Source organism: Antechinus flavipes, chromosome 5, assembly GCF_016432865.1.
Source record: "Antechinus flavipes isolate AdamAnt ecotype Samford, QLD, Australia chromosome 5, AdamAnt_v2, whole genome shotgun sequence".
In the NCBI taxonomy this organism is placed as follows: domain Eukaryota; kingdom Metazoa; phylum Chordata; class Mammalia; order Dasyuromorphia; family Dasyuridae; genus Antechinus; species Antechinus flavipes.
The window spans coordinates 122,564,736-122,587,000 of NC_067402.1; the positions used below are offsets into that span (position 1 = coordinate 122,564,736).

Sequence of the window (22,265 nt, forward strand, 5' to 3'; positions counted from 1 at the left end):
TGATAAAACTGAACACACTCTTCCAAATACTATTAGTTAAGAATCAAAATGAAGAAATGTAATACAATTCTTTGTTACCTAGAAACACTAATTGGAAATTTATTTAAATTCAACAGTTGTCTGATCTGCATCAAGCAATGCATTAGGTGTTGTATGCCCCTGCCATCAAGGATCTTAGAACCACAAGAAGGAACAAGAGTACAATTCAATGTAATACACAAAGCAAAATATAAAACTCGTTAAGAAAAATAGGGGGAAATGACATGCAAAAATTCTTAATCTTTGACAAAATTTTTGTGAATTTAAAAAATAATTTATATCAATTTTAATATAATTATTGTAATCCCACATATTTCATCTTGTGCATTTAAAAACACTGAGAAGGAATAAATAAATTTTACCAGACTGAAAAAGGAGACTATGACACAAAGATTAAAAACTTCCAGTAGAGAGGCTCAGAGGAAGAATAGCTCATATTCCATTTGGGAGCAATAGATAGTTCCTGGATGTTTTCATGAAAAAGGTAGGTATTTCAAAAGAACCTAAAAGGATGAATAGGTTTTAAGTTGTTGTTTGTCTGTAGTTCTTACCGAGGATCATGACTTCGGGGAGGGGATGCCATGAAATGCAAGTGAATTACATTTAAGAGAGGAAGGGCTGTACAAGGTTACCAGCCTTCCTTTCCCCTCCAGAGCCATGAGAGTGGCCAGATACAGCTCAGGATGACTGGAGATGGCTCTGGGTGCAGTGGGAGACCTTGGCCTTTTTAGGCTACAGACTTTTGCTTGAAGTTGCACTCATTCAGTGATTAAGATTAGATAGCAAAGAATCTCATCTTTCACCTAGTCCAAAAAAATCTAAATAAATAAATGAATGAATGAATGAATGAATCTGAGAGGGGAACATCCTCATGGTTTCTGGCCAAAGCAGAAATGATGCTATTTGCATTCAATCTGAGTCTGTCAGGCCCAAACAATGATGAAATGGGGCTTGGCCTAGGACTTATTTGGTGGCCAATTAGAATTAGATTGATTTTGCTTTAAGGTTTGGTTCTTAAGAAAGAAATCTAGCCATTAAACCCCAAGATATCTTGGAAGGGTTCAGAGGTGCAAAAGAGGAAAAAAATACTTTTAAAAGCATCTGTAAGTAAGGAAATGATGCCACATGTGGACAGAGGGAAGAAAGAAAGGAGGGAGTCTTCAAACTGACCAATTTCATGCCAGCTTACTCACAGAATTTGTTGTTTGTCTTTCATTCTCAAAGAGGACCATAAGCAGAGATGTTAGGAGAGGGAATTTTTCACTTAATTAAAAGTCACATTAAAGTAGATTGTTTGCCACTAATACTGGGAATAACATAAAATTTGCTTTAGCACATAGAATTCTTATAAGAGATTATTAGAAAATAAGTCTATAAAAGTAGATTTAACCTATATTATTGAAAATCTTGAATGCCAAAATGAAGAATATAATTTGGTGGGTAATGAGCAGTCAAAAATTTTTGAGAAGTGGAACAACATTGTCAAAGTTCTCTTTTAGAAATAATTATAATCATTCAGATTTATATAATATTTTACAGTTTACTTAGTGTTCCCCTCAAAACTCTGTAAGTGTGTCAGTTATTGAGTCATTTTTAAGTTCTGTCTGACTCTTTGTGTTCTCATTTTGGGAATTTTCTTCACAAAGATACTGGGTCATTTTATGGATAAGGAAACTGAGGAAAACAGCATCACAAAAGTAGTAAGTGTGATTTGAACTTATGAAGATGAAATCTTCCTTATTTGAAACCTAGTGATCTACCCACTGTGCTGTCTAGCTGCCAAAAGATGGCAATGCAAATATTATTATTTTTGTTTTACAATGTTTAAACAAGCTCTGGGAAATGATGAGATTTCCCACAGCCACATAAGTTAAAAAAAAAAATAGTACCTGGGACCCAAATACTTTATTATTTGGTAGGAAAAGAGATAATAAATATGCCCAAATAAGTGCAGTTTAGGGAAGAATAAATACAAAGATTGGGGTAATTGTGTAATTATATAGAGGAACTATTTTGTACTTTTATCTCTTTGTATTACTGTGAGAGCATTTCAGGGTTGTTTCTAAGGTAGCCTAAAGGGTGAAGGAGAGGTAAGTGGTGTGTATGAGCAGGCTTTAGCCTAGTGATAATGAAGAACTTTACAAAAGAAGCGGTGCAAAAGATCTCTAGTGAGTATAACAAAAATGAGGCAAGAGTAAGGGATTTAAGTTTGCATGCTCCATTACTATGAGAAGAAATCTAGGCAAAATCCCAAGCAAGTTAGATGGAGCCCCTGGAAGACTTATGCATGAGCCTAATTGAGATTTACATACAAGACATGATGAATTACATTTTAAATATCAGAAAACATACATTTTGATAAGGTCACAGATACTCTGCTATATCGAAAGCTCCTCAATGCACTGCAGTAATAAGCAGTGTCTAATAATGAATAGCATATGTATATAATTTACCGTTAGAAGATTAAAAAACTGATTTACTTCTTCATGATTATTTTGCAGGTATAATAAAAAATGAACAGGAGCATAAAATAAAGTCATACAGCTTCTCTTTTTACAATAATTTTTAATATGAGCCTTTTCTCAGGCCTTAGAGACAAATTCCTTCCTCTTTGCCACTGTTCCATTCCCTCAGATGAAAATGATAATATCTTTTCTTGTGTTGTTTCCTAAAGTTTTCTCTTTAGAATTTCTGATTTTCCATGGAAAGTTACTGCAGTATGACTGGTAGTTAGTAAATAAGTATTTAAGATAAGCATTTATTAAACTCTTGCTCTGTGACAGTCAGTGAATATACCATATAGTTACAAAACACATTTAATCTATGGTATTAAAGAAATGATAGATATAAATACATCTTTAGTTTTATTAGCTCTCTGAGATTCTTTTTTTTTAAAAGCAACCTGTTATCAGAAAAACATTTTAAATTAATGTTAAAGTTGACTTATATAGAAACATTTCAATCTTTAAAGAAATTCTCTATTTGACTCTCTGAAAAAATGCAAAGCATCTTTGTTATTGATTAGTTGAGTATCAAATTTTCTCTAACTGCACACTTCTTAAATCGTATGAACAGTATTTGGCAAGCAATTGATAAGATCATTCCCCTTTTTTATCCATCCTGTCCTTGAGGGACAACTGTGTTTTTCTGGATTACAAGAAGCTCTGATTTTCTAATATCTCTAGCTGTACTTTGACTTTTGCCAAGACTATTTTCAGCTGAGGATTTGCTTTAAGCCTTAATCTTTACAGAAATGAGCCAGTGGGAGTGGCTAAGCTGCCAGCCGTTAACACAATTCCTGGAGCAGGGATGTAGCATAGAGGCTTGAAAATTGTGGTCTCTCTTATAGTTAGCACATAAAAGTGTAGATATAGGGGACAGGTGTTGAACAGGCTGACAGTTGAAAGCAAAATAGGTTTCCCCTGCCAGATGCAGAAACCTTATGAGACCACAGCAACCTAAGGGGTCCTGCTAAGATCAATAAAAAGCAAAGAGGGAGCTGATTATACTCCATCCATAGATCTGAGGTCAATGTACACTCTTTCACTGTGAATGCAATTTTTACAGAGGGAGTCAAGGTGGGTCGGATTAGGCATATTAAATGCTCAGTTTATCCATGTCTTTTTCTTGCAGGGATATTTATTTGCCAAAAAATAATAAATTGGTTAAGCTTTGTTGAGTATTATATCAGTAAGCTACACAGTGAAAACAAATACAGGGCTAAAGAATTCAGAGCAGGTGGTACCACCTGTTTCAGTCTAATCCCAGCCCCCACAATCTGCCACCTAGATGCATGGCAGAATAGAAAATCTGACAGTGACTCTTAGAACAGAGAGAACCAATTGTGATCTGGCTTTGATACTGAGTCTTCCTTGTAGGAGGATTATTATAATAATTAGTGTTAGTGGATATTGACAACTCTGAGTCAACCATAGAAAATCTACCCTCAAAACGCTCTACTTGTTTGGTTGGAAAGCTAATAGTTTCAGGTTCAAAACTGCAACCTAGATGGATGTACATAAAGTCATGGTGCTGATGCATTTGTTGTAGAAATTTGAATAAGAATAGAACCCAAAAGGTGATGTGAGAAAGAGCTCCCCCAGAAGATTGGAGGAGGCACAATGAAAGTAGAGGTGTTTTGATCTAGTTTCTATGGAAATAGAAGTTGGGATGTTCTTGAGTTGCCATCTTTGGGATAAATGAACATGTTGAAAACCAACATGCACCATTTTATGTTATCAAGTGGGTCAAATATCCTAATTGCTAGCGACAACTCTGATGGTAGTTAGTATATTATTACTCTCCCATCTGCACTCTCCATTACTTCTTTAGATCCAATTAACTTTGTCAGATTATGTTGGCTGAGACTGAGCCATCAAAATGAACAAAAACTAAAAAAAAAAAAATCAAGGTTCAAGAATTAGCTGATCATTATCAGTTTTAATTTATTTTTATTGGATTAAGAAGGTGTTAGGGTTTTAGAAACAGGATAAATTGATCAAAGTTCACTCTTTTCACAGCTTTTCAATCATACTCAATGTTTCAAAAATCATTTTACTTTTAAAAAGTAAACTTTATCCTTTAGTAAATAAACTCAGATTTCAAGCTTAAATATTCAGATAGAGGTTAAGAATAAAACACAAAACAGAAACATCAATGCATGGGACAGAATTCTTTGTCAAATAGGAGACAAGTTTAACAGCTTTCTACCTGGAGGGCCAATTTTAAAAGGTTTTTAGAACACAAGTATATGTTAAGTATATATGAAATAACATCATACCATTGATAAATAGGCTGTGTCAAAGATTAACAAGAATCTTTTGAGGTAAGAAATTTATTTTATTTATTTAGACAACCAAGATCTTTCATTATGATGACAAATTCTTCTTTTAGTGAGATATAATAGCATACAAGGAAGGGACTTGACTTGGGAGTCAGTCTTGGGTTTAGGTCCTATCTCTGAACTGTATTAGCCTTTTGACTTTGGGCAATCTACTTTAATTCTCAATGCCACAGACAACCTTAAGACTATCATCTGCTGAGTTGCCAATCTGTATTTACAGAGAGATTTCCTACCTTGTAACCATAGCTCTGAACATATAAGCTTTGGTTGTCCCAAAAGTCTTAGCACAGATAGCTAATAATTTATGTCACTTTAAGGTTTGAAAAGTACTTTACATAAAGTTATTTCTAACAGCATAAACAGATACCACTAACTAAAAAAGTATGGATCTCAAAGCTTCTTCTCCCTTCTACCCCCTTAAAGAACTCCAGATACTTATTAATTTCTCTAGGATAAAATAGTTTTGTTTTGTTTTGTTTTGTTTTTTGTCATTCTGAGCTTTTTGTAACCTGGTCTCTCTCCACCTTTTTGTATCCTCACACTTTCTTTTGCTCTAAGAACTCTGTTGTTCCAACACCACTGAGCTTCTTGAATCTTCCTTTTTCTTCACAGTAGCTATCCCCATCTCTCAATGTTTTATCTTTTTACCTCCACATTTTGGCTTTTCTAACTTTGTTCAATTCCTACTTATTCCAGAAGACCTTTCTAGGTCCTTCTGATTTCTACTGTCTTTCCTGCTCAGACTGTCTTGTATCTAATCTGTGTATATTTTCTTTGTATATAGTTGCTTATATACTATCCTTTCCATTAAAATGTAAGCTTTTGGGGGTAACAACTATGTTTTTTGCCTTTAATCATATTTGGTAAATAATAAATATTATAACAACAATAAAGCATTGGCATTAAATCTATATGGGAAGTAAAAACAGTAAGTAATTTTCCCATATTACTTTACAATTTACCATTTCTTATAAAAACCCTGTTATCTAGGTAATAAATTATTATATCTCTTTTATAGGGAGTGAAACTAGAAAGGTTAAATAACTTGCCCAATATCATATGGCTAATCATGATCAAAGTAGAATTTAGGTTGAAGTCTTTTGACTCTCTAGTTCAATTGTACATACCTGCGTGAATATCCATGGGTTCTCTGATTTCCAACAGGACTAAGGCAGACAAGATATCAGAAATAAGCACACTCTTTCAAAATATCCCTTAGAAGATATGTAATTTCTGGAAAAGGTCTAATGATGGGGGGAAGAACTTGATATTTGGAATACAATAAGATACTTTATTTTTTAAAAAAGTGTCAGTTATTTCTGTCCTTCATTCTTTCTCTAGAACTCTAGTGATTGCCTCCTTTCTTAAAGCTGCTGCCTCCCATACACAGAATTCTTATAATTATTTAAGGAGTATGGCCTTGATTAAATAGAAAGGTATACATAGAGACAAACATGACAACTTATTGGCCCTTGAATGAAGAAACCTTCATTCATTGAATGAAGAAAGCCTAGTCCATAGGCATTGCTGATTGTTTGATTCCTTAAGTTTACTAAATCCTGCCATTTTTGCTCATACTCTTTTCCTCATACCCCAACCTAAGAGGCTTCCTTGACAAAGATCTCAGCAGCCCTGAGACTCAGACCACACTTACTTTATCAAATGATAACTGCTAACTGACTCAAATTTATAAAAAATCAAGCCATTCTCCAATTGATAAATGGTCAAAGGATATGAACAGACAATTTTCAGATGAAGAAATTGAAACTATTACCACTCACATGAAAGAGTGTTCCAAATCACTATTGATCAGAGAAATGCAAATTAAGACAACTCTGAGATATCACTACACTCCTGTCAGATTGGCTAAGATGACAGGAAAAAACAATGATGAATGTTGGAGGGGATGCGGGAAAACGGGGACATTGATGCATTGTTGGTGGAGTTGTGAACGAATCCAGCCATTCTGGAGAGCGATCTGGAATTATGCCCAAAAAGTTATCAAACTGTGCATACCCTTTGATCCAACAGTGTTTCTATTGGGCTTATACCCCAAAGAGATACTAAAAAAGGGAAGGGGACCTGTATGTGCCAAAATGTTTGTAGCAGCCCTGTTTGTAGTGGCTAGAAACTGGAAAATGAATGGATGCCCATCAATTGGAGAATGGCTGGGTAAATTGTGGTATATGAATGTTATGGAATATTATTGCTCTGTAAGGAATGACCAGCAGGATGAATACAGAGAGGCTTGGAGAGACCTACATGGACTGATGCTAAGTGAGATGAGCAGAACCAGGAGATCATTATACACTTCGACAACGATATTGTATGAGGATGTATTCTGATGGAAGTGGATTTCTCTGACAAAGAGACTTAACTGAGTTTCATTGGAGAAATGATGGACAGAAACAGCTACACCCAAAGAAGGAATACTGGGAAATGAATGTGAACTATTTGCATTTTTGATTTTCTTCCCGAGTTATTTTTACCTTCTGAATCCAATTCTCCCTGTGCAACAAGAGAACTGTTTGGTTCTGCAAATATGTATTGTATCTAGGATATACTGCAACATGTTTAGCATATATAGGACTGCTTGCCATCCTGGGGGCGGGAGGAGGGAGGGAGGGGGAAAAAACGAAACATAAGTGATTGCAAGGGATAATGTCATGTAGAAATTATCCTGGCATGGATTCTGTCAATGCGAAGTTATTATTAAATAAAAATAAAATTTATTATAAAAAAAAAAAAAAAAAAATCAAATGATAACTGCTACCAAAATAACCATTGCCTTAATGCCCAGAGCCAACCTTACCTCTCTGATATCAGCTATGGTGTCTATTATTAAACATAAACCTCTTATGTCTTAGGTGTCTTCTGTCTAATAGCAACTATTAATTGATTCATAACGAGATACATATATTGCTCTGAAAGACTAGAAACAATTAGTTGAGGAGAGACACCTGTTTTTGTAGTGACAAAAACATGAGACTAAAGAGGTGCCCATAAATTAGAATTTAACTGAAGAACTAGTGGTATATAATTATAATGAAATATTATTGGACCAAAAGAAATTATAAAAGACAGTTTCAAACCATCCTAGGAAGACTTATATTAGCTGATGCAAGGTTAAGTGAGCAGATCTTTTAACAACAAAATTCTAAAAAAAATGACTTTGAAAAAATTTAGAACTCTAGTCTACTGGTAAGTCACAGTTCCTAAGACTTAGTGATGAAACATACTACCTGCTTCCTAAGGGGAAGTGACCAACCCAAGGTACACAATGAGAGACACATTTCTATATTTAAGTCATTGAAAAAAATTTGGTTTTGCTTAATCATGTATATTTTGTACAAGGGCTCAAACTTTCTTTAGATTGGAAAGGAATGAAAAGAGAATTGGAAAGGAGAAGAAAATTTAACATGACATGACAATTTTTTAAAAGAAAAGCAAAAAGGGATGGTTATTAAATAATTTTTAAATGCATAAAATAGAATAGAATGAAAATCCATAGGAAACATGGACAAGCATGACATCTCGGTAGATAACATGTTGAATTTCTTATTTGCTTACAGAAAAAAAATCATATATAGATTTGCATATGGTTTTCTTTTTCTGCTCCGTTTTATTTTAAAATGTGTATCTTTGGTATTAAAGGTCAATTTAAAAAAAACACAACTAAATTTTTTTAAATAATAAGGTGCTATTTTTTGATAATATAAATTTATTCAAACCTGGGAATAAATGGAGGTGATATAGCTCACAGGGATCTTAGGCTTCTATTTAGATTTCCTAACAGACTTTTCCAAGTCTAATACAAATAAGGTAGGGGCTCTCTAAGTGAGTTAGCTGAATCCCATTGGAAAACAGATGCTTCTAGCTTCAGAAAAAGCTGTTTTATCTGGCATTTTTCCAATTGGGAAGCTCTAGAAACCATTATGTGTGTTATCCTTTAATATACATTTTAAATCTAGTAAGCATGCCCATGTTAATTTAGAATATTCTCAGATTGGTTTAGGCTTTAGTGAGTGTTTGTTGTTACCATTGTTTTTGAGGAAAGAAGTACAAATTGAACTGCCTCTTGGTGGTTTTCACAAACAATGGTGATTTTCATGCAAATCACTGCTCTTTTATTCACTTTCTAAGTCTAAGTAGGGAAAGCTAGGGGAATTGTAAAGATCACCTAGGGTACCAGAAATTAAATCTTAGTTACCTAGAAGTGTTGATTAATCAGATAGCACCAATACTTCTAACCCCTGTTCTTCATCCAATATCCTCTTACCAAATGCTAAACAGTTAATTATTGTTAAATTTCTTGTCTTTGAAATGAACAGCATAATAGGGTATAGAAAAGGTTGTCTTTCTTCTGTGTAATATGGATTTTTTTTAAATAAATTAGAACAAATATGAGTTAGGATGGTTTAATTTTTGTGGGAGAATGAGGGAATCTGAAGATGTTCTATACTAAAGAAACTTGATTTAATTTGACATTAGCAAGAATTTTATGTCAAATAAGGGAGTTAAAGCATTCAACCTCTAAGTTCCTTTAAAGATCTAAAATACTGTGATCCTGTCACATACTAATAACACTTAAAGTCTCTTTTAATTCAGCATCATTAGCCAGATAGTTCAGAGATGTAACATATCATAGTTTCTTTCCAATCCAAATCCATTCATGAAATGGTCCAAGGAAATACAAATTCTCTGGGTTTTACAATCCATGTATTTTCAAAACATTCTTCTTCTCAACATCCTCAAGGATGTAATGGTAGATTTCAATAAACACTTTAAAATTTCTGAAAATTTTTGAAAACTTGTTTCAATACAGGCATTTATACTAATTAAATCATGCTACAATGATAAGATGAAAATGTTTACAGAAAAATTTGATAACTGGCCCATCTACCTACAGCTCTACTGAAGCATGTGTAAATGGGGGGGAATCGTATTTTTAATTGACTACCATGCTTTCTCTCAAATTTTAATTGCTCTTCAATTCACAGATAACTTTGCTTAACCTTTAACTTCTCTGCAATTACTTAATGATTCATAAAGTACTTAAGTATACCAAGGAACACCACAATTTAAAATAACTCTTTATCTTTGACTAAAGGAGATAGTCTTTCCGTTGTATTTAGGTTAATTATCCCATAATTTACCTATTTTCTAAATTCTGTTTTTTAATAGTTTGCCTGAAAACATTGTGCCTTTGAACATAGCTGAAGGGCTATTGAATTGACTCATAACAAGATACATATATTGCTCTGAAAGACTAGAAACAATTAGTTGAGGAGAGAATATAGACGTTTGAGCAAATGAAACTATTAATGTTCTTTCTGAATAAAATAAAAATATTTGACTGTTTTGGTAAAAATAATCCTCAACTCTCCTTGTGGCAAGTACATTTATCCACTTTTCATGGATGGAGAATCCAAGATGAAAAGTAAAATGACTTTCACTCACCACAAAATCAGCGAATGAAGTGAACAACGAGGAAATGGGCTGAGGAAGGTTAAGGGGGCAAGTTTGTACAGGATCTTGAAGACAGGAGCAAAGTTTTACGAGGTTGTGAAATGAATAAGAAACAAGATTCTCAAGATGAAGGTGATGTTTTCCTACTTCTGAGTTCAGGTGAATAAATGAAAAGAAGTGGATGGAACTTGCTGGATTTTCTAGCGAAGACAACTTTCACTGTGGTAGTTGTGTGCTTCAAATAATAATTGCTTGAGATTTTTGCTCTCCATGCAGGGAAGATAGACATTCCTGCCGTCCTCATCTCTCTCTCAGCTGGGGCCAGATTGTTCATGTGGTGATATGTCAGAAGACTTTCAGGCCAGTTTCCAAGACTTTTATGAACAAGTTCAGGAAGGACTTAAAATCCATGTTGATTTTTAAGAGAGAGTTTTTTATATTTCCATGATTTAGTTATACTTAGGAATAATGTTTTATGGAAAATCTTTGGTATATAAAGAATTTTACTGAATTACTTTTTAAGTTACATTTTAATAGTATGTTGCCTTATATGCAAATTAAACCCTAAGTGATTCAGATGTTCAGAGTTTATAACTATGAACTCAATGATCAAAAGTATATTATTTCTCTCCTTTATCTACAAAATCTTCAGCATGACCAAGATCATATTTAATGAATTTGGATTTAATACTTTTCTAATAGAGTAAAAATTGAAGACCTAGGAAACTCAAGTTCAGTGTTAGGAGTTGAAAAGCTTTAGTGGAGAAACAAATACCTTTGCCCTAAAACTATAGAAAAGATTCTTTTTCAGCACAATAAGATGAGTATTTTTGATTCATTCTCCAAAGTAATATGGCAAAAGTTCCATTTATATGGGTTCAAAGAAAAGTAGCCTTTTGTGAGCTAAGCAAATGTCTTTGAGTTAAAGGCTCACTGACAAGCCTTGGAGTAGAGGTAAGTAAAAAGAAAAAGAGGAAAGAAAGAAAAGAAAAACATTGGAGGAATTAGAAAAATGGGAGAGAAAAAATATTATATTAAGTGAAGGAAGAGCAACTGAGTGCCTCTTAAAAAAATATCAAGATACCACTTCCCTACCTTTCAAATTTTATTGTGTTGATTTTCCTTCTCTCCTCACCCCAAGTTGGGTTTTTACTTTATCAATTGAAATTTAACAATTAAATATCTAGTATATATTAGGAGCTAGTTACACAAATACTAAAATTTATATAAAAACTAACAACTAAGTAGCATCCTATTTCAAGGAACTTATGTTTATAAGAAGAAGAAGACAGTTACAACATGCATACAATTTGAGAAAGAAGCCCTTATTGTAATTCAGGGATCTGAAAAGACTTGGAAGGGCTCATAGAGGTTAAAAGGGAATGAATTCCAGGATGGGAGAAGGGAAAAGAGGAACAATCAGAAGAAAGGATTCTGGAAAGGTAATGGAGCAGTTCAGAAAACTTTTGACTCTCCAAATTTTCTCCATAGAAAAACACAGAACATTGCCCTAGAGGAAATGTAGAACATTGAAAATAAGCAAAAGTGAAGCTAAAGCACTTGTTCTCTTAAAACAACCTAAGAACACTCCTGGAAAGACCTGACCTATGAAGATTCAGCCAGGGTAAAGGACAAACACCTACCGACCTACGCTGAAGAAGCAATAAGCAATAAGCCCTGGGGGAAGCTGGGGTTCGAATGCAGCCTTTGGACTGTGTGGAGGTCTGAATAGGAGAAGGATGTGGGACTTTTCACTGATAAGGGACACCAAACACAGCTGTGCTGACCAGAAGAGTCCTGAGCTTTGCTGCTTGGGAGAGCCAAGGTGGGGTGGGGACCCCAAAGAGGAGCTTGCACACACCTGGTGAGTGCAGTAACAGAGGGACAGGGACCTTGCTGACTGTGGGTACCAGCAGGAGGACAGAATCCCTAGTTTGCAGCCACTGATGGAACTGCGGGGAGTAAGACCACAAGCTGGACAGTTTGACCTGTGGCTGAAGCCATGATGTTGAGAGCTTACGATTGAGCCCCAGAACAGACCTCGGAAGATAACATTAAGAAGGTCTTGAGTTTGGGGGCTTTATTCCCTTTATTATGATGAGGTAATTCTTTAAAAAAAAAAACCTGTAGGGAGAGATTAAAAAGCAATTATGCAAATGAGGCAAAAAAGGAAAAATTGAAATAGAAGAAGTTAATAATTGGAGAGCAAGTAGTGCTGAAATCTTGCTCTCATCAGAAATGGGTTAAAGAGGGAACAACATATATCTAGAAGGGTAAATTCTGAAAGAAAAAAGAGAGCAAGGGGATAAGGCAAGGAGAGAGGATCAGGGAGGAATTTTCAGAGGGGTGGATACGTTAAGAAATAGGAGGGCAAGGTAGCAGGTAAAAGTAAAATATAAGATAGAGGAAGGATAGGAATAGAGTGAGAAGGATAATAAGGGAAAATAGAAAGGAGGAAAATATATATGTATTTGTAGCTTAGAATGAGAATGGGATGAATTTACCCATAAAATGGAAACTTATAGGCAGATTAAAAATTAGTGTGAGAAGGATAGTAAGGAAGATAGGAAAGAGAAAAACAAACAAGGGATTATAGCTTGAAATGTAAATTGGATGAATTCACCCATAAAAATGGAAACATATTAAAAATTTGAACTCAACAATATGTTGCTTTTAGGAAATATTATAAAAATAAGAGATACACCCAAATATAAAATAAAGATCAAGAAAATTTATTACATTAAAAAGCAGGTTTAGTAATTATGATCTCAAATAAAATTAAAGCTAAATTAGATTTAATCAAAAGAGAAAAATAGGGAAAATATATTACATCAGTCATATTAATCAATATTATTTTAGACTATTTAAAATAACTAGATAGTATAAGATTGTAATATTGCTGTAGTAGTAGAAATGTAAGTCAGTAGATTGAGAAAAATATGGAAAGACTTGGACATATGAAGGAAGATGCGGATCGCATCCACCATAGAAGGTGGATAACCTTCAGAGGAATAGCACAACTGAAAATAAGCATAGTATAGTCTTGCATCACATGAATATATATTTGTATAGATGTATATGATTATAGATATTTATGTGTGGGTATATAGATATGTATTATATTGGGAGAATAGGTAAGGAAAAAAGTAACAAATAAAGTACTTATTAGAGAACAAAAGAAAACCTACAAGGAAGTAAAGAAAAGATGGACAGCTCTGAACACAATGTGTAGTATTTATTATATAGACTTTCTTGAAATGGAAATTTATTGCTTTATATTTTGAATTGTCTCTTATGTTTGGGTAGTATACCTGGCAATTTGTTTTTCTTTTCCTATTTTGTATTTAAATTTATTTTTTTTAATGGACCAATAGAAAGAAAAAAAAACAACAGTCAGTACAAAGACTAAAAATAAAGACAAAAAAATGGGATAATGAGTTTGAAGAAGAATATTCAGTTTGAATAAAATCTAGTTTATAAAAAAGGGTAATAATAATAATAAAATAATTACTAATAAATAATAAAGTTAATATAAAATGAATCTTACAAAATGATTTAGAATCAGATTGTGGAAGGCCTGCAGATCCTTCAAAGAAAATGAAGGAGAGAATCACAGGATCTCAGAGTTGAAAAGGTAGCTAACCTCTGCTTTATGTTATATTCAACAAATGATATTTATTTTTTACTTAAGACTTACAATAAGATAGAAAAATTTTCTGAGGTAGAAAGAGAGAAAAGAAGGAAAGCATTTTTCATGTCAATAAAGAACTGAAAACAAAGTAAATGCCTACAAATTAGGGAATGACTAGACAAATAATAGTACATGGATAGAATGAAATATCACTGTGCTATAAGAAGTTATATAAATTTTAAATAGAGAAGTATGGAAATATTTTCATGAACTGATACAAAACGAAGTATGTAAAGTCAAATACATATATATGTATATGTGTGTGCATATAAATGTATACGTATATATAAACATATAACTACAAAAAATAAATACAAAGAATGAAACAATCAAAATGGAATATTGCAAAATTATTTTTTAATGTTTGGTCACAAAGAAAAGGTTTGAGAAGATACCTCTTTTACAAGGATTAGGCTCTGCATATGTGGAATATTGCATATATCAGATTTTTTCATGTCTTAATTGATTTTGCTAAATGATTTTTTCTCATTAAAAAAATGGTTTTAAGTAATGGCTCTCTGGTAGAGTGGAAAGGAATATGGGGAAAATTTAGGCAATATAAAAACAAAAGAAGTCAGTAAAATCTAGTTTTTAAAATACCTTACTCAATTCAATTCATCTTTCTACTTCTACCCTGATCTCTCAGAGTTTCATGTCATCTGAAAATCTGCCATTTATGTCCTCTATCGAATTATCCAAATATTTAATATACATATTGTACATTTTCCAAATTTGTAGTGTTAGTAGTACCTAGTAATTACTAATAGTAGTAAAATTTTATATATGCAGAAAATGGACTTCAGTGATGTGTCACTGAGCAAGAAATGGCAAATCAACAGTTTAAGTCTAGCCCTTCTGGTTATAATTCTAACATTCTCTCCACTCTTTACATTCTAAAAATTCTGAATATTTCCATTTTTACTCTTTTAAAGCATCACTACACACAACTCTCTCTCTCGCTTTCTCTCTCTCTCTCTCTTTCTCTCTATCTATCTTGGCTGTCACACCTTTACTTTTTCATCTACATTATTTTGTTTTTAAATAATAACTTTTTTATTATCAAATATATACAAAGATAGTTTTGAACATTCACCCTTGCAAAACCTTGTGTTCCAAATTTTTCTCCTTCCCTTCCCCCACTCCTCCTCTAGACAGCAAGCAATCAAATATATGCATAATTCTTCTGTACATATTTCCACGGTTGTCATACTGCACAAGAAAAATCAAATCAAAAGGAAAAAATGAGAAAAATAATAAAAGCAAAGAAACAACAACAACAACAACAAATGAAAATAACATGTCCACACAAGTCTCTTGATTGCTCTTTGATTCTGTTTTCACTAATTCAATTTCTTCAAGGACTACTAGAAAAACAAATATGGGGAGCTTAATATGGGAGGCACTTTTAAGTTATTTTGCAATCTAATAGAAGAAGAGATGGAATTCTTCTGTTGTCAAAACATGAGGGATAGGGGAGAAGCCATCAAATATTTGTCATTTTTTTAAATAAAAACATGTAAAAATATTTTTGGTAATACATGTACATTCATTTTTTACATATGTCTATATGAATCATCTTAGGAAAGAAAAATCAGAACAAAAGGGAAAACATCATTGGGTAAAAAAGAAGAAAAAAATGAACATTAGATATTAATTCAGTTGCCATAGTTCTCTCTCTGGATGCAGATGGCATTTTCCATCCAAAGTTTATTGGGATTGCATTGGAGCTCTGAACTGCTGAGAAGAATCAAGGCTATCATATTTGATCATTACATAATCTTGCTGTTGTGGTGTACAATGATTTCTTGGTTCCTATTTCTTTCAGCATCAGTTCATGTAAATCTTTTCAAGTCTTTCCAAAATCACCCTGTTCATTGTTTTTATGAAACAATAATATTCCATTATTTTCATATACTATAACTCATTTAATTATTCCCCAATTGATGGGCCTCTACTAATTTTTTAAAATTCTTTGCCACCACAAAAAGAGCTGCTACAAATGTTTTTGCACATGTGGGTTCTTTTTCCTCTTTTATGATCTCTTTGGGATACAGACCTAGAAGTATGGCCCTTCATACCTTGCTAAGGGTATGCAGTTTTTAAAGCCCTTTGGATGTGGTCCAAATTGCTCTCCAGAATGGTTGGATTATTTCACAATTCTACCAAAGTATCCCAATTTTCCTACATTCCCTCCATACATTTTTCAATTTATCTTAGCCAATCTAATAGATGTGAGGTGGTACCTCAGAGTTGTTTTAATTTGCATTTCTCTAATCAACAGTGATTTAGAGCATTTTTTTAATATGACTATAGATGGCTTTATTTTCTTCATCTGAATATTGTCTGTTCATATCCTTTGACCTTTTATCAACTGAGGAATGACTAGTACTTCTTTAAATTTGAGTCAATCCTCTATATATTTTAGAAATGAGGCCTTTATCAGAAACGCTAGCTGCAAAAAAAAAAAAAAAAAAAAAAACCTCTCTAGCTTTCCTTTCTAATCTTGACTGCATTGATTTTATTTGTGCAAACCCTTTTTAATTTAACGTAATCAAAGTTATCTATTTTGTATTTCATAATGTTCTCTAGTTCTTCTTTGTACATAAATTCTTCTCTTCTCCAAAGATCTGATAGATAACTTATGCCTTGCTATCCTACTTTGCTTGTAGTATCACCTTTTACACCTAAACCTTATATCCATTTTGACCTTATTTTGATATGAGGTGTGAGATGCAAGTCTATGATAAGTGTCTGACATTATTTTGCAGTTTTCCCAGTAATTTTTGTCAAATAGTGAGTTCTTATACCAGAAGCTGTATTCTTTGGGTTTATCAAACAGTAAATTATTACAGTCATGGGTTATTGTATCATGTGTACTTAATCTATTCCACTGATCCAACACTATTTCTTTGCCAGTACCAGATGATTTTGATGACTGCTGTTTTAGATATGTTACCATCAGACCACCATCCTTTGCATTTTTTACTAATTCCCTTGATATTCTTGACCTTTTGTTCTTCCAGATGAATTTTGTTATTTTTTCTAGCTCTACAAAATATTTTTTTTAGCAGTTTGATTGGTATGGTATTGAACAAGTAGACTAAATTAGGTAGAATTGCCATTTCTGTTATATTTGCTCAGCCTACCTATGAGCACTTGATATTTTTCCAATTATTTAGATCTGACTTTATTTGTGTGAAAAAAGTTTTTTAATTGTATTCATATAGTTATTGTGTTTATCTTGACAGGTAGCCCAAATATTTTATTTTTGCCTACAGTTATTTTAAATGGAATTTCTCTTTCTATCTCTTGCTGGTGGGTTTTGTTTGTGTGGGTTTATTTTATAAGATAATATCTTTTGATCTCTTAATTTTATCAGGCCTGGGGAAAAGAAGGAAGGTCAAGATCATGGAATATAATATGTCATAATATAATATAAACAAAAACTATGATTAGATTGTCAGTTCCTTGGAGCAATAAAAGCATTTGTGAGTTCTTCAAATCAGTAATCCCCTTCTTATCTAATAGTCAAAATTCATATAAATTCATCTTTTTAGTACATTTCTTTTAAAAATATTTCTAAACTGATCTTCAGTCCAGAAATTAATTGAAAGTTAGGGACCAAAACACTCCAAAAACCCCAAAAGGACTTCCACAAAGCTTTCACTATTTCTCCGTGGGTTGGGAAGCCACATTTTCTGAACCAAAAATCAGAACATAGATCCTGATAAAATAAATTCCTTTTGCTAAACCTCATTAAAAGTCTTCAAATGAAGATAGAATATTCTAATAAAAGGAGTTAGGCTAATCCTTGGCTTTTCTAGCACAAAGTTTGTTTTACTTCACTTTAGATACAAAGCTGGTTTCCTATGATAACCTTTAGTTCTGCCCTAGGCTAGGCTGTGGGTCTGTCTCTAGTCATTTTGACTTGTATCTTGTCCTTAGACTCCCAAAAGAGTAAGGCTGACAACTTTTTGCCACTCTGTCTCACTTAAACCCAGTTCACTTACGAGTCAAGCTATCACCCTCATGATATCATTGATCCTCTACTAGAATGAAGGAAGAGCAACATTCCAAGCTGTGGACATAACATGTTAGATTAGATATATTCGGGAAACTCAACAAGACTTGGGAAGAACCAAATCCAAATCCAGTTTCAGACACTTATTAGCTAGGTGAAACTATGCAAGTCCCTTAACTCTTACTCAATTTCTTTGGCTTTAAAAAGGGGATAAAATAGCATCTACCCTCCAGGGTTGTTGTGAGATCACATGAGATATTATTTTAAAGTGCTTGACAGTGTGGCACATAGTTTTTAAGCATAAAAAGTTAAAGAGAAATAATAAATAACAAAATTTCTTGATGATTTGCAAATCCATTTTGAAGTGTAGATATAAAAAGTATTTATGGAAACAAGACCTCTAGCACTATATTCTGGAGTAGATAATATCTATAATTCTGTTTTCATAGTATTATAATGCCTAAAGGTCAAGTGTGAAGAATGATATTTAATATATTTAATATATGCATTACATGTTACAGTTTCAAAGTGTAATTGTTCTTGTTTTCTATATTTGACTTACTCTTGGTGACCCCATTGGGGGTTTTCTTGGCAAAGATGCTAGAGTGGTTGGCCAGTTCCTTCTCCATCTCATTTTATAGATGAGGAAACTGAGGCAAAAAGGGTTAAGTGACTTGCCTAGATTCAGACTAAGTGTCTGGGGCCAGATTTGAATTTGCAAATATGAGTCTTTCTGCCCCCAAGTCCTGTATGTTATCCTCTGTTCCATCTGGCCAACCTTAGGGTAATTACCTTTGTTTAATCAGGAGAGGTGAATTTGATAGATATGTTGCAACACATCCACAAATGCTTTTCTTGAGCAGGTCAGCCAGTACACCTTTGCTATGTGCAGTTATAGAGAAAAGAAGTCTGAACCACAGGAGTTAATGCAGCTTGAAGGATATACTGTGGACTACACAGATCCACACTCAGGTAACTTATTCCATTTATACTTTTTTTTTCACTAACCTTTATATCTTAAGTGTATAATTCCCCTCATTCTGTACATTATTAAAAGATTATTTAAGCTTTCTAAATGGTGGCTGCTTTAATTGTCCTTTATTTTCCCAAATAAGATACCCTATGTATCTTATTATGATAGTTGTTTCATTTGAATTTTAAAAGAAACGGGTTAGCTCCTTATGAGTTCCCAGATGTCTTGAGTGGCTGACCCCCCAAAAAAAATTCTGGAAAATAAGCAAGTTACTTTCTCTCTAAAATCCAAAAATTCTCAAGTAGCTTAGAGTGGAGTACAGGAGATAAGCTCCCAGAAATAAGCTTAATGACAGGGACTCTCCTCAGCTTTTTCCTGCATTTAATCAGAGAATCTGGGGACAAAGCCCAGTTCTGTTACTTAATACCTGACAACTCTTGCTAATCAGTCTTGGTTTTTTCCTGTGTAAAACAAAAGAGTTTGACCTAAGTAACTTGTTAGGTCTTTTTTTTAGCCTCAAATCTTATCATCCTTCCACAGTAAGAATCAGGGCACAAGCATGTGAAATTTTAAGCAAAACTTGCTTATTGAATTAATAACTAATAAAAGTAAATTACTGTGGTTGAGCAGTTTTTACTAACAAGTATTGGTATTTTTGATTAGTGGATAGACAGATTACTAGAAGGAGGGATAGTCTTTCCTCTCTTAAAAACACCATAAATCATACTTTTTGGATTCATTTGGAAGTTAATATCAAACATTAGAGAGAAAAAAAGCCTCTTTTGTTAGTTGACTGAATTAATAGAAAATGTTCGGTTCTTTATCTTCCCTACCAATTTTGATTTCTGAGGGCAGAACAAAAAAGAGCCCAATAATAAAAAGACACTTTCTTCTTTTAAATACATGTGTTTCACCTGAAAATAGAATGACAAATATTCCAAAGAGTGAGATTCTCTTCTCTAATAAGAAATATTTCAAGAAATCAAATGTATGAAATACATTTCAGTAGGAGAATAAATGTATGTCTACAAGTAGTCACTGCCCATAAGGAGTCAGTTTCTCCAAGTTATTTTTAGATGATATGGTTAATGAAACTTTTCTTTATTTTCCTTTCATGCCTTTCTTTATAGATCTTACCTATAACCATTATAAATGCTAAGCTACTCATACAGCTCTGCATCAGTTACTAATGATTTTCTAATAAGGAATTTAATAAAGGGGATAAAAATCTTTTAATTTTACACATTTTTAAAGTAGCTTTATTTTAATTATGTTTATACCTATTTCTGCAGGACTTCAGGGTGGCCACATGTTCTTTAATGCTGTTAAAGAAGGAGATACTGTAATATTTGCCAGCGATGATGACCAAGATAGGATATTATGGGTCCAGGCTATGTATAGGGCAACAGGTCAGTCATATAAACCTATACCTGCAACTCAAACCCAGAAGCTGAATCCCAAAGGAGGAACTATCCATGCAGATGCTGCTCAGCTTTGTAAGTTATTTTTTTAAAAATAATTTGATTATCAATTAATAAGCTTAATATGATATAAAATTGTCTAATGTAAATTTGTACAATTTTATAGTTTACACAGTTTTGCAGTTAAACGGATTCCTAATTAAATAAAAATAGTTCATTTTAATACACATGCAACCAATTATCTACTTTTTTTATATAAATCCTAGACTAATGATTCCCAACCTTAATTCAGCAACACAACAGGGTGTCTCCAATCATTTCAAGGGTGTGTCACAAAATTCTTGAGAAATTATCAAGGTAATATTCATTTTAATTCTTCATAATTTCAAAGACAAATTGATTCAGTATGGAAAATGGAGTATGGAAAAATGATGCAAAACCAGGTAGCAATTGGATAACTCATGCCAAAAATTCTAAGAGTTTTGATTATACTTTGAATTATTATGTGTATGAGCCTTAACATAGAAAGATTTCTTTCTTTCCTAAGATGTTTTAGCTGTATTATGTTATCAAATAATTGTGTTATCATGCCAGCTATTTTTAAAATGTTTCATGAGCCCTAAATCATTATTGTAATACCAATTTTTTAAATGCTTTTGTTGTTTAGTAGTCATTTTTATGTTATTGTTTATTTCTATACGTCTCCAAGAACTGGACACTTGGATTTTACATAATATTATAATTAGTAACAAAAAAACATAAATACCAATTAATAGGACCATTTTTGAGCAAAACTTAAATTTTAGAAAAGTCTCATCATTTTCTGTCATGCTGGACTTCTCAAGTGTCTTCAAAGACTTGCTGTGTTTTCCTAGAACAACTGTGATGGTTCATCCTGCCTCTAGGCTATTGTTTCTCCCCCTCCTCATATGTTTTCTTTAATTTTCATGCTCTCTTAAATATTCTTTATCCTATCTTTGGCCTTCTTCATTCCCTTACCTTGATAAAGGAATCTTTTTCTCTCTTCTTCTGAGATACTGTTCTTTGGAATCTTTCTTTCTTTCTTTTTTTTTTTTAGGGAGCTTTAAACCAAGCCAACTTAAACTATATTTGAAGAACATTTAGCACTCAATAGATGTTAATATGGCAACTAAGAGGAAGAGTAGGAATTCATTGATGTCGGGTCTCATGAAAAAAACATATGCATATGTGATTAGAGAGAGAGAGAGAGAAAGGAGGGAGAGAGTAAGAGAGTGATAGAGGAAGGAAGGAAGGAAGAAATAAAAAATAAAAACTCCTTGAAAAATTATAGCCTAAATCCAGAACTTCCAGAGATCAAAGAAAAAAATATATTGGAAACAACCAGAAAGAAAGAATTCATGCACCAAGGAGTCATATGCATACTCATACATGATTTGGCACCCATTACTATAAAGAAATAGAGAGCCTGGGATATTATGTTCCAGAACAGAAAGGAGGGTATACATATACATATATATATATATATTCTTATAATTACACATATAAATATATAATAAAATATGTAATTATAATACATATGCTTATAATTAAGGAAAATAATCCTATAGAGGAAAAAAATAGGTTTTTGATGAAATAGAGGATTTCCAAGAATTTCTAATGAAAAGACCAAAATTGAAAAATTTTGAAATGCAAATCCAAGAGTCGTAAGTACAAATAAGTAAACATAAATGTGTAATCATAAGAAATAAAACAAGGAATAAACCAAACTTTTCTCTTTCTAAATAAGAAAGAAAAACAAAAATATTATGTGTATATGTACATACATA

General features: G+C 32.9%; 1 protein-coding gene across 5 annotated transcripts in view; it reads left to right on the forward strand.

The window, feature by feature from the left end:
- Positions 1-22,265, forward strand: part of CADPS2 (calcium dependent secretion activator 2) — a 678,782-nt gene that overhangs the window by 462,216 nt on the left and 194,301 nt on the right. For all 5 annotated transcript variants that reach the window (XM_052001541.1, XM_052001542.1, XM_052001543.1 and 2 more), the window contains exons 10-11: positions 18,927-19,035; positions 20,329-20,532. In XM_052001541.1, the coding sequence (XP_051857501.1) occupies positions 18,927-19,035; positions 20,329-20,532 (313 nt within the window). The remainder of the gene's footprint in view (positions 1-18,926; positions 19,036-20,328; positions 20,533-22,265) is intronic.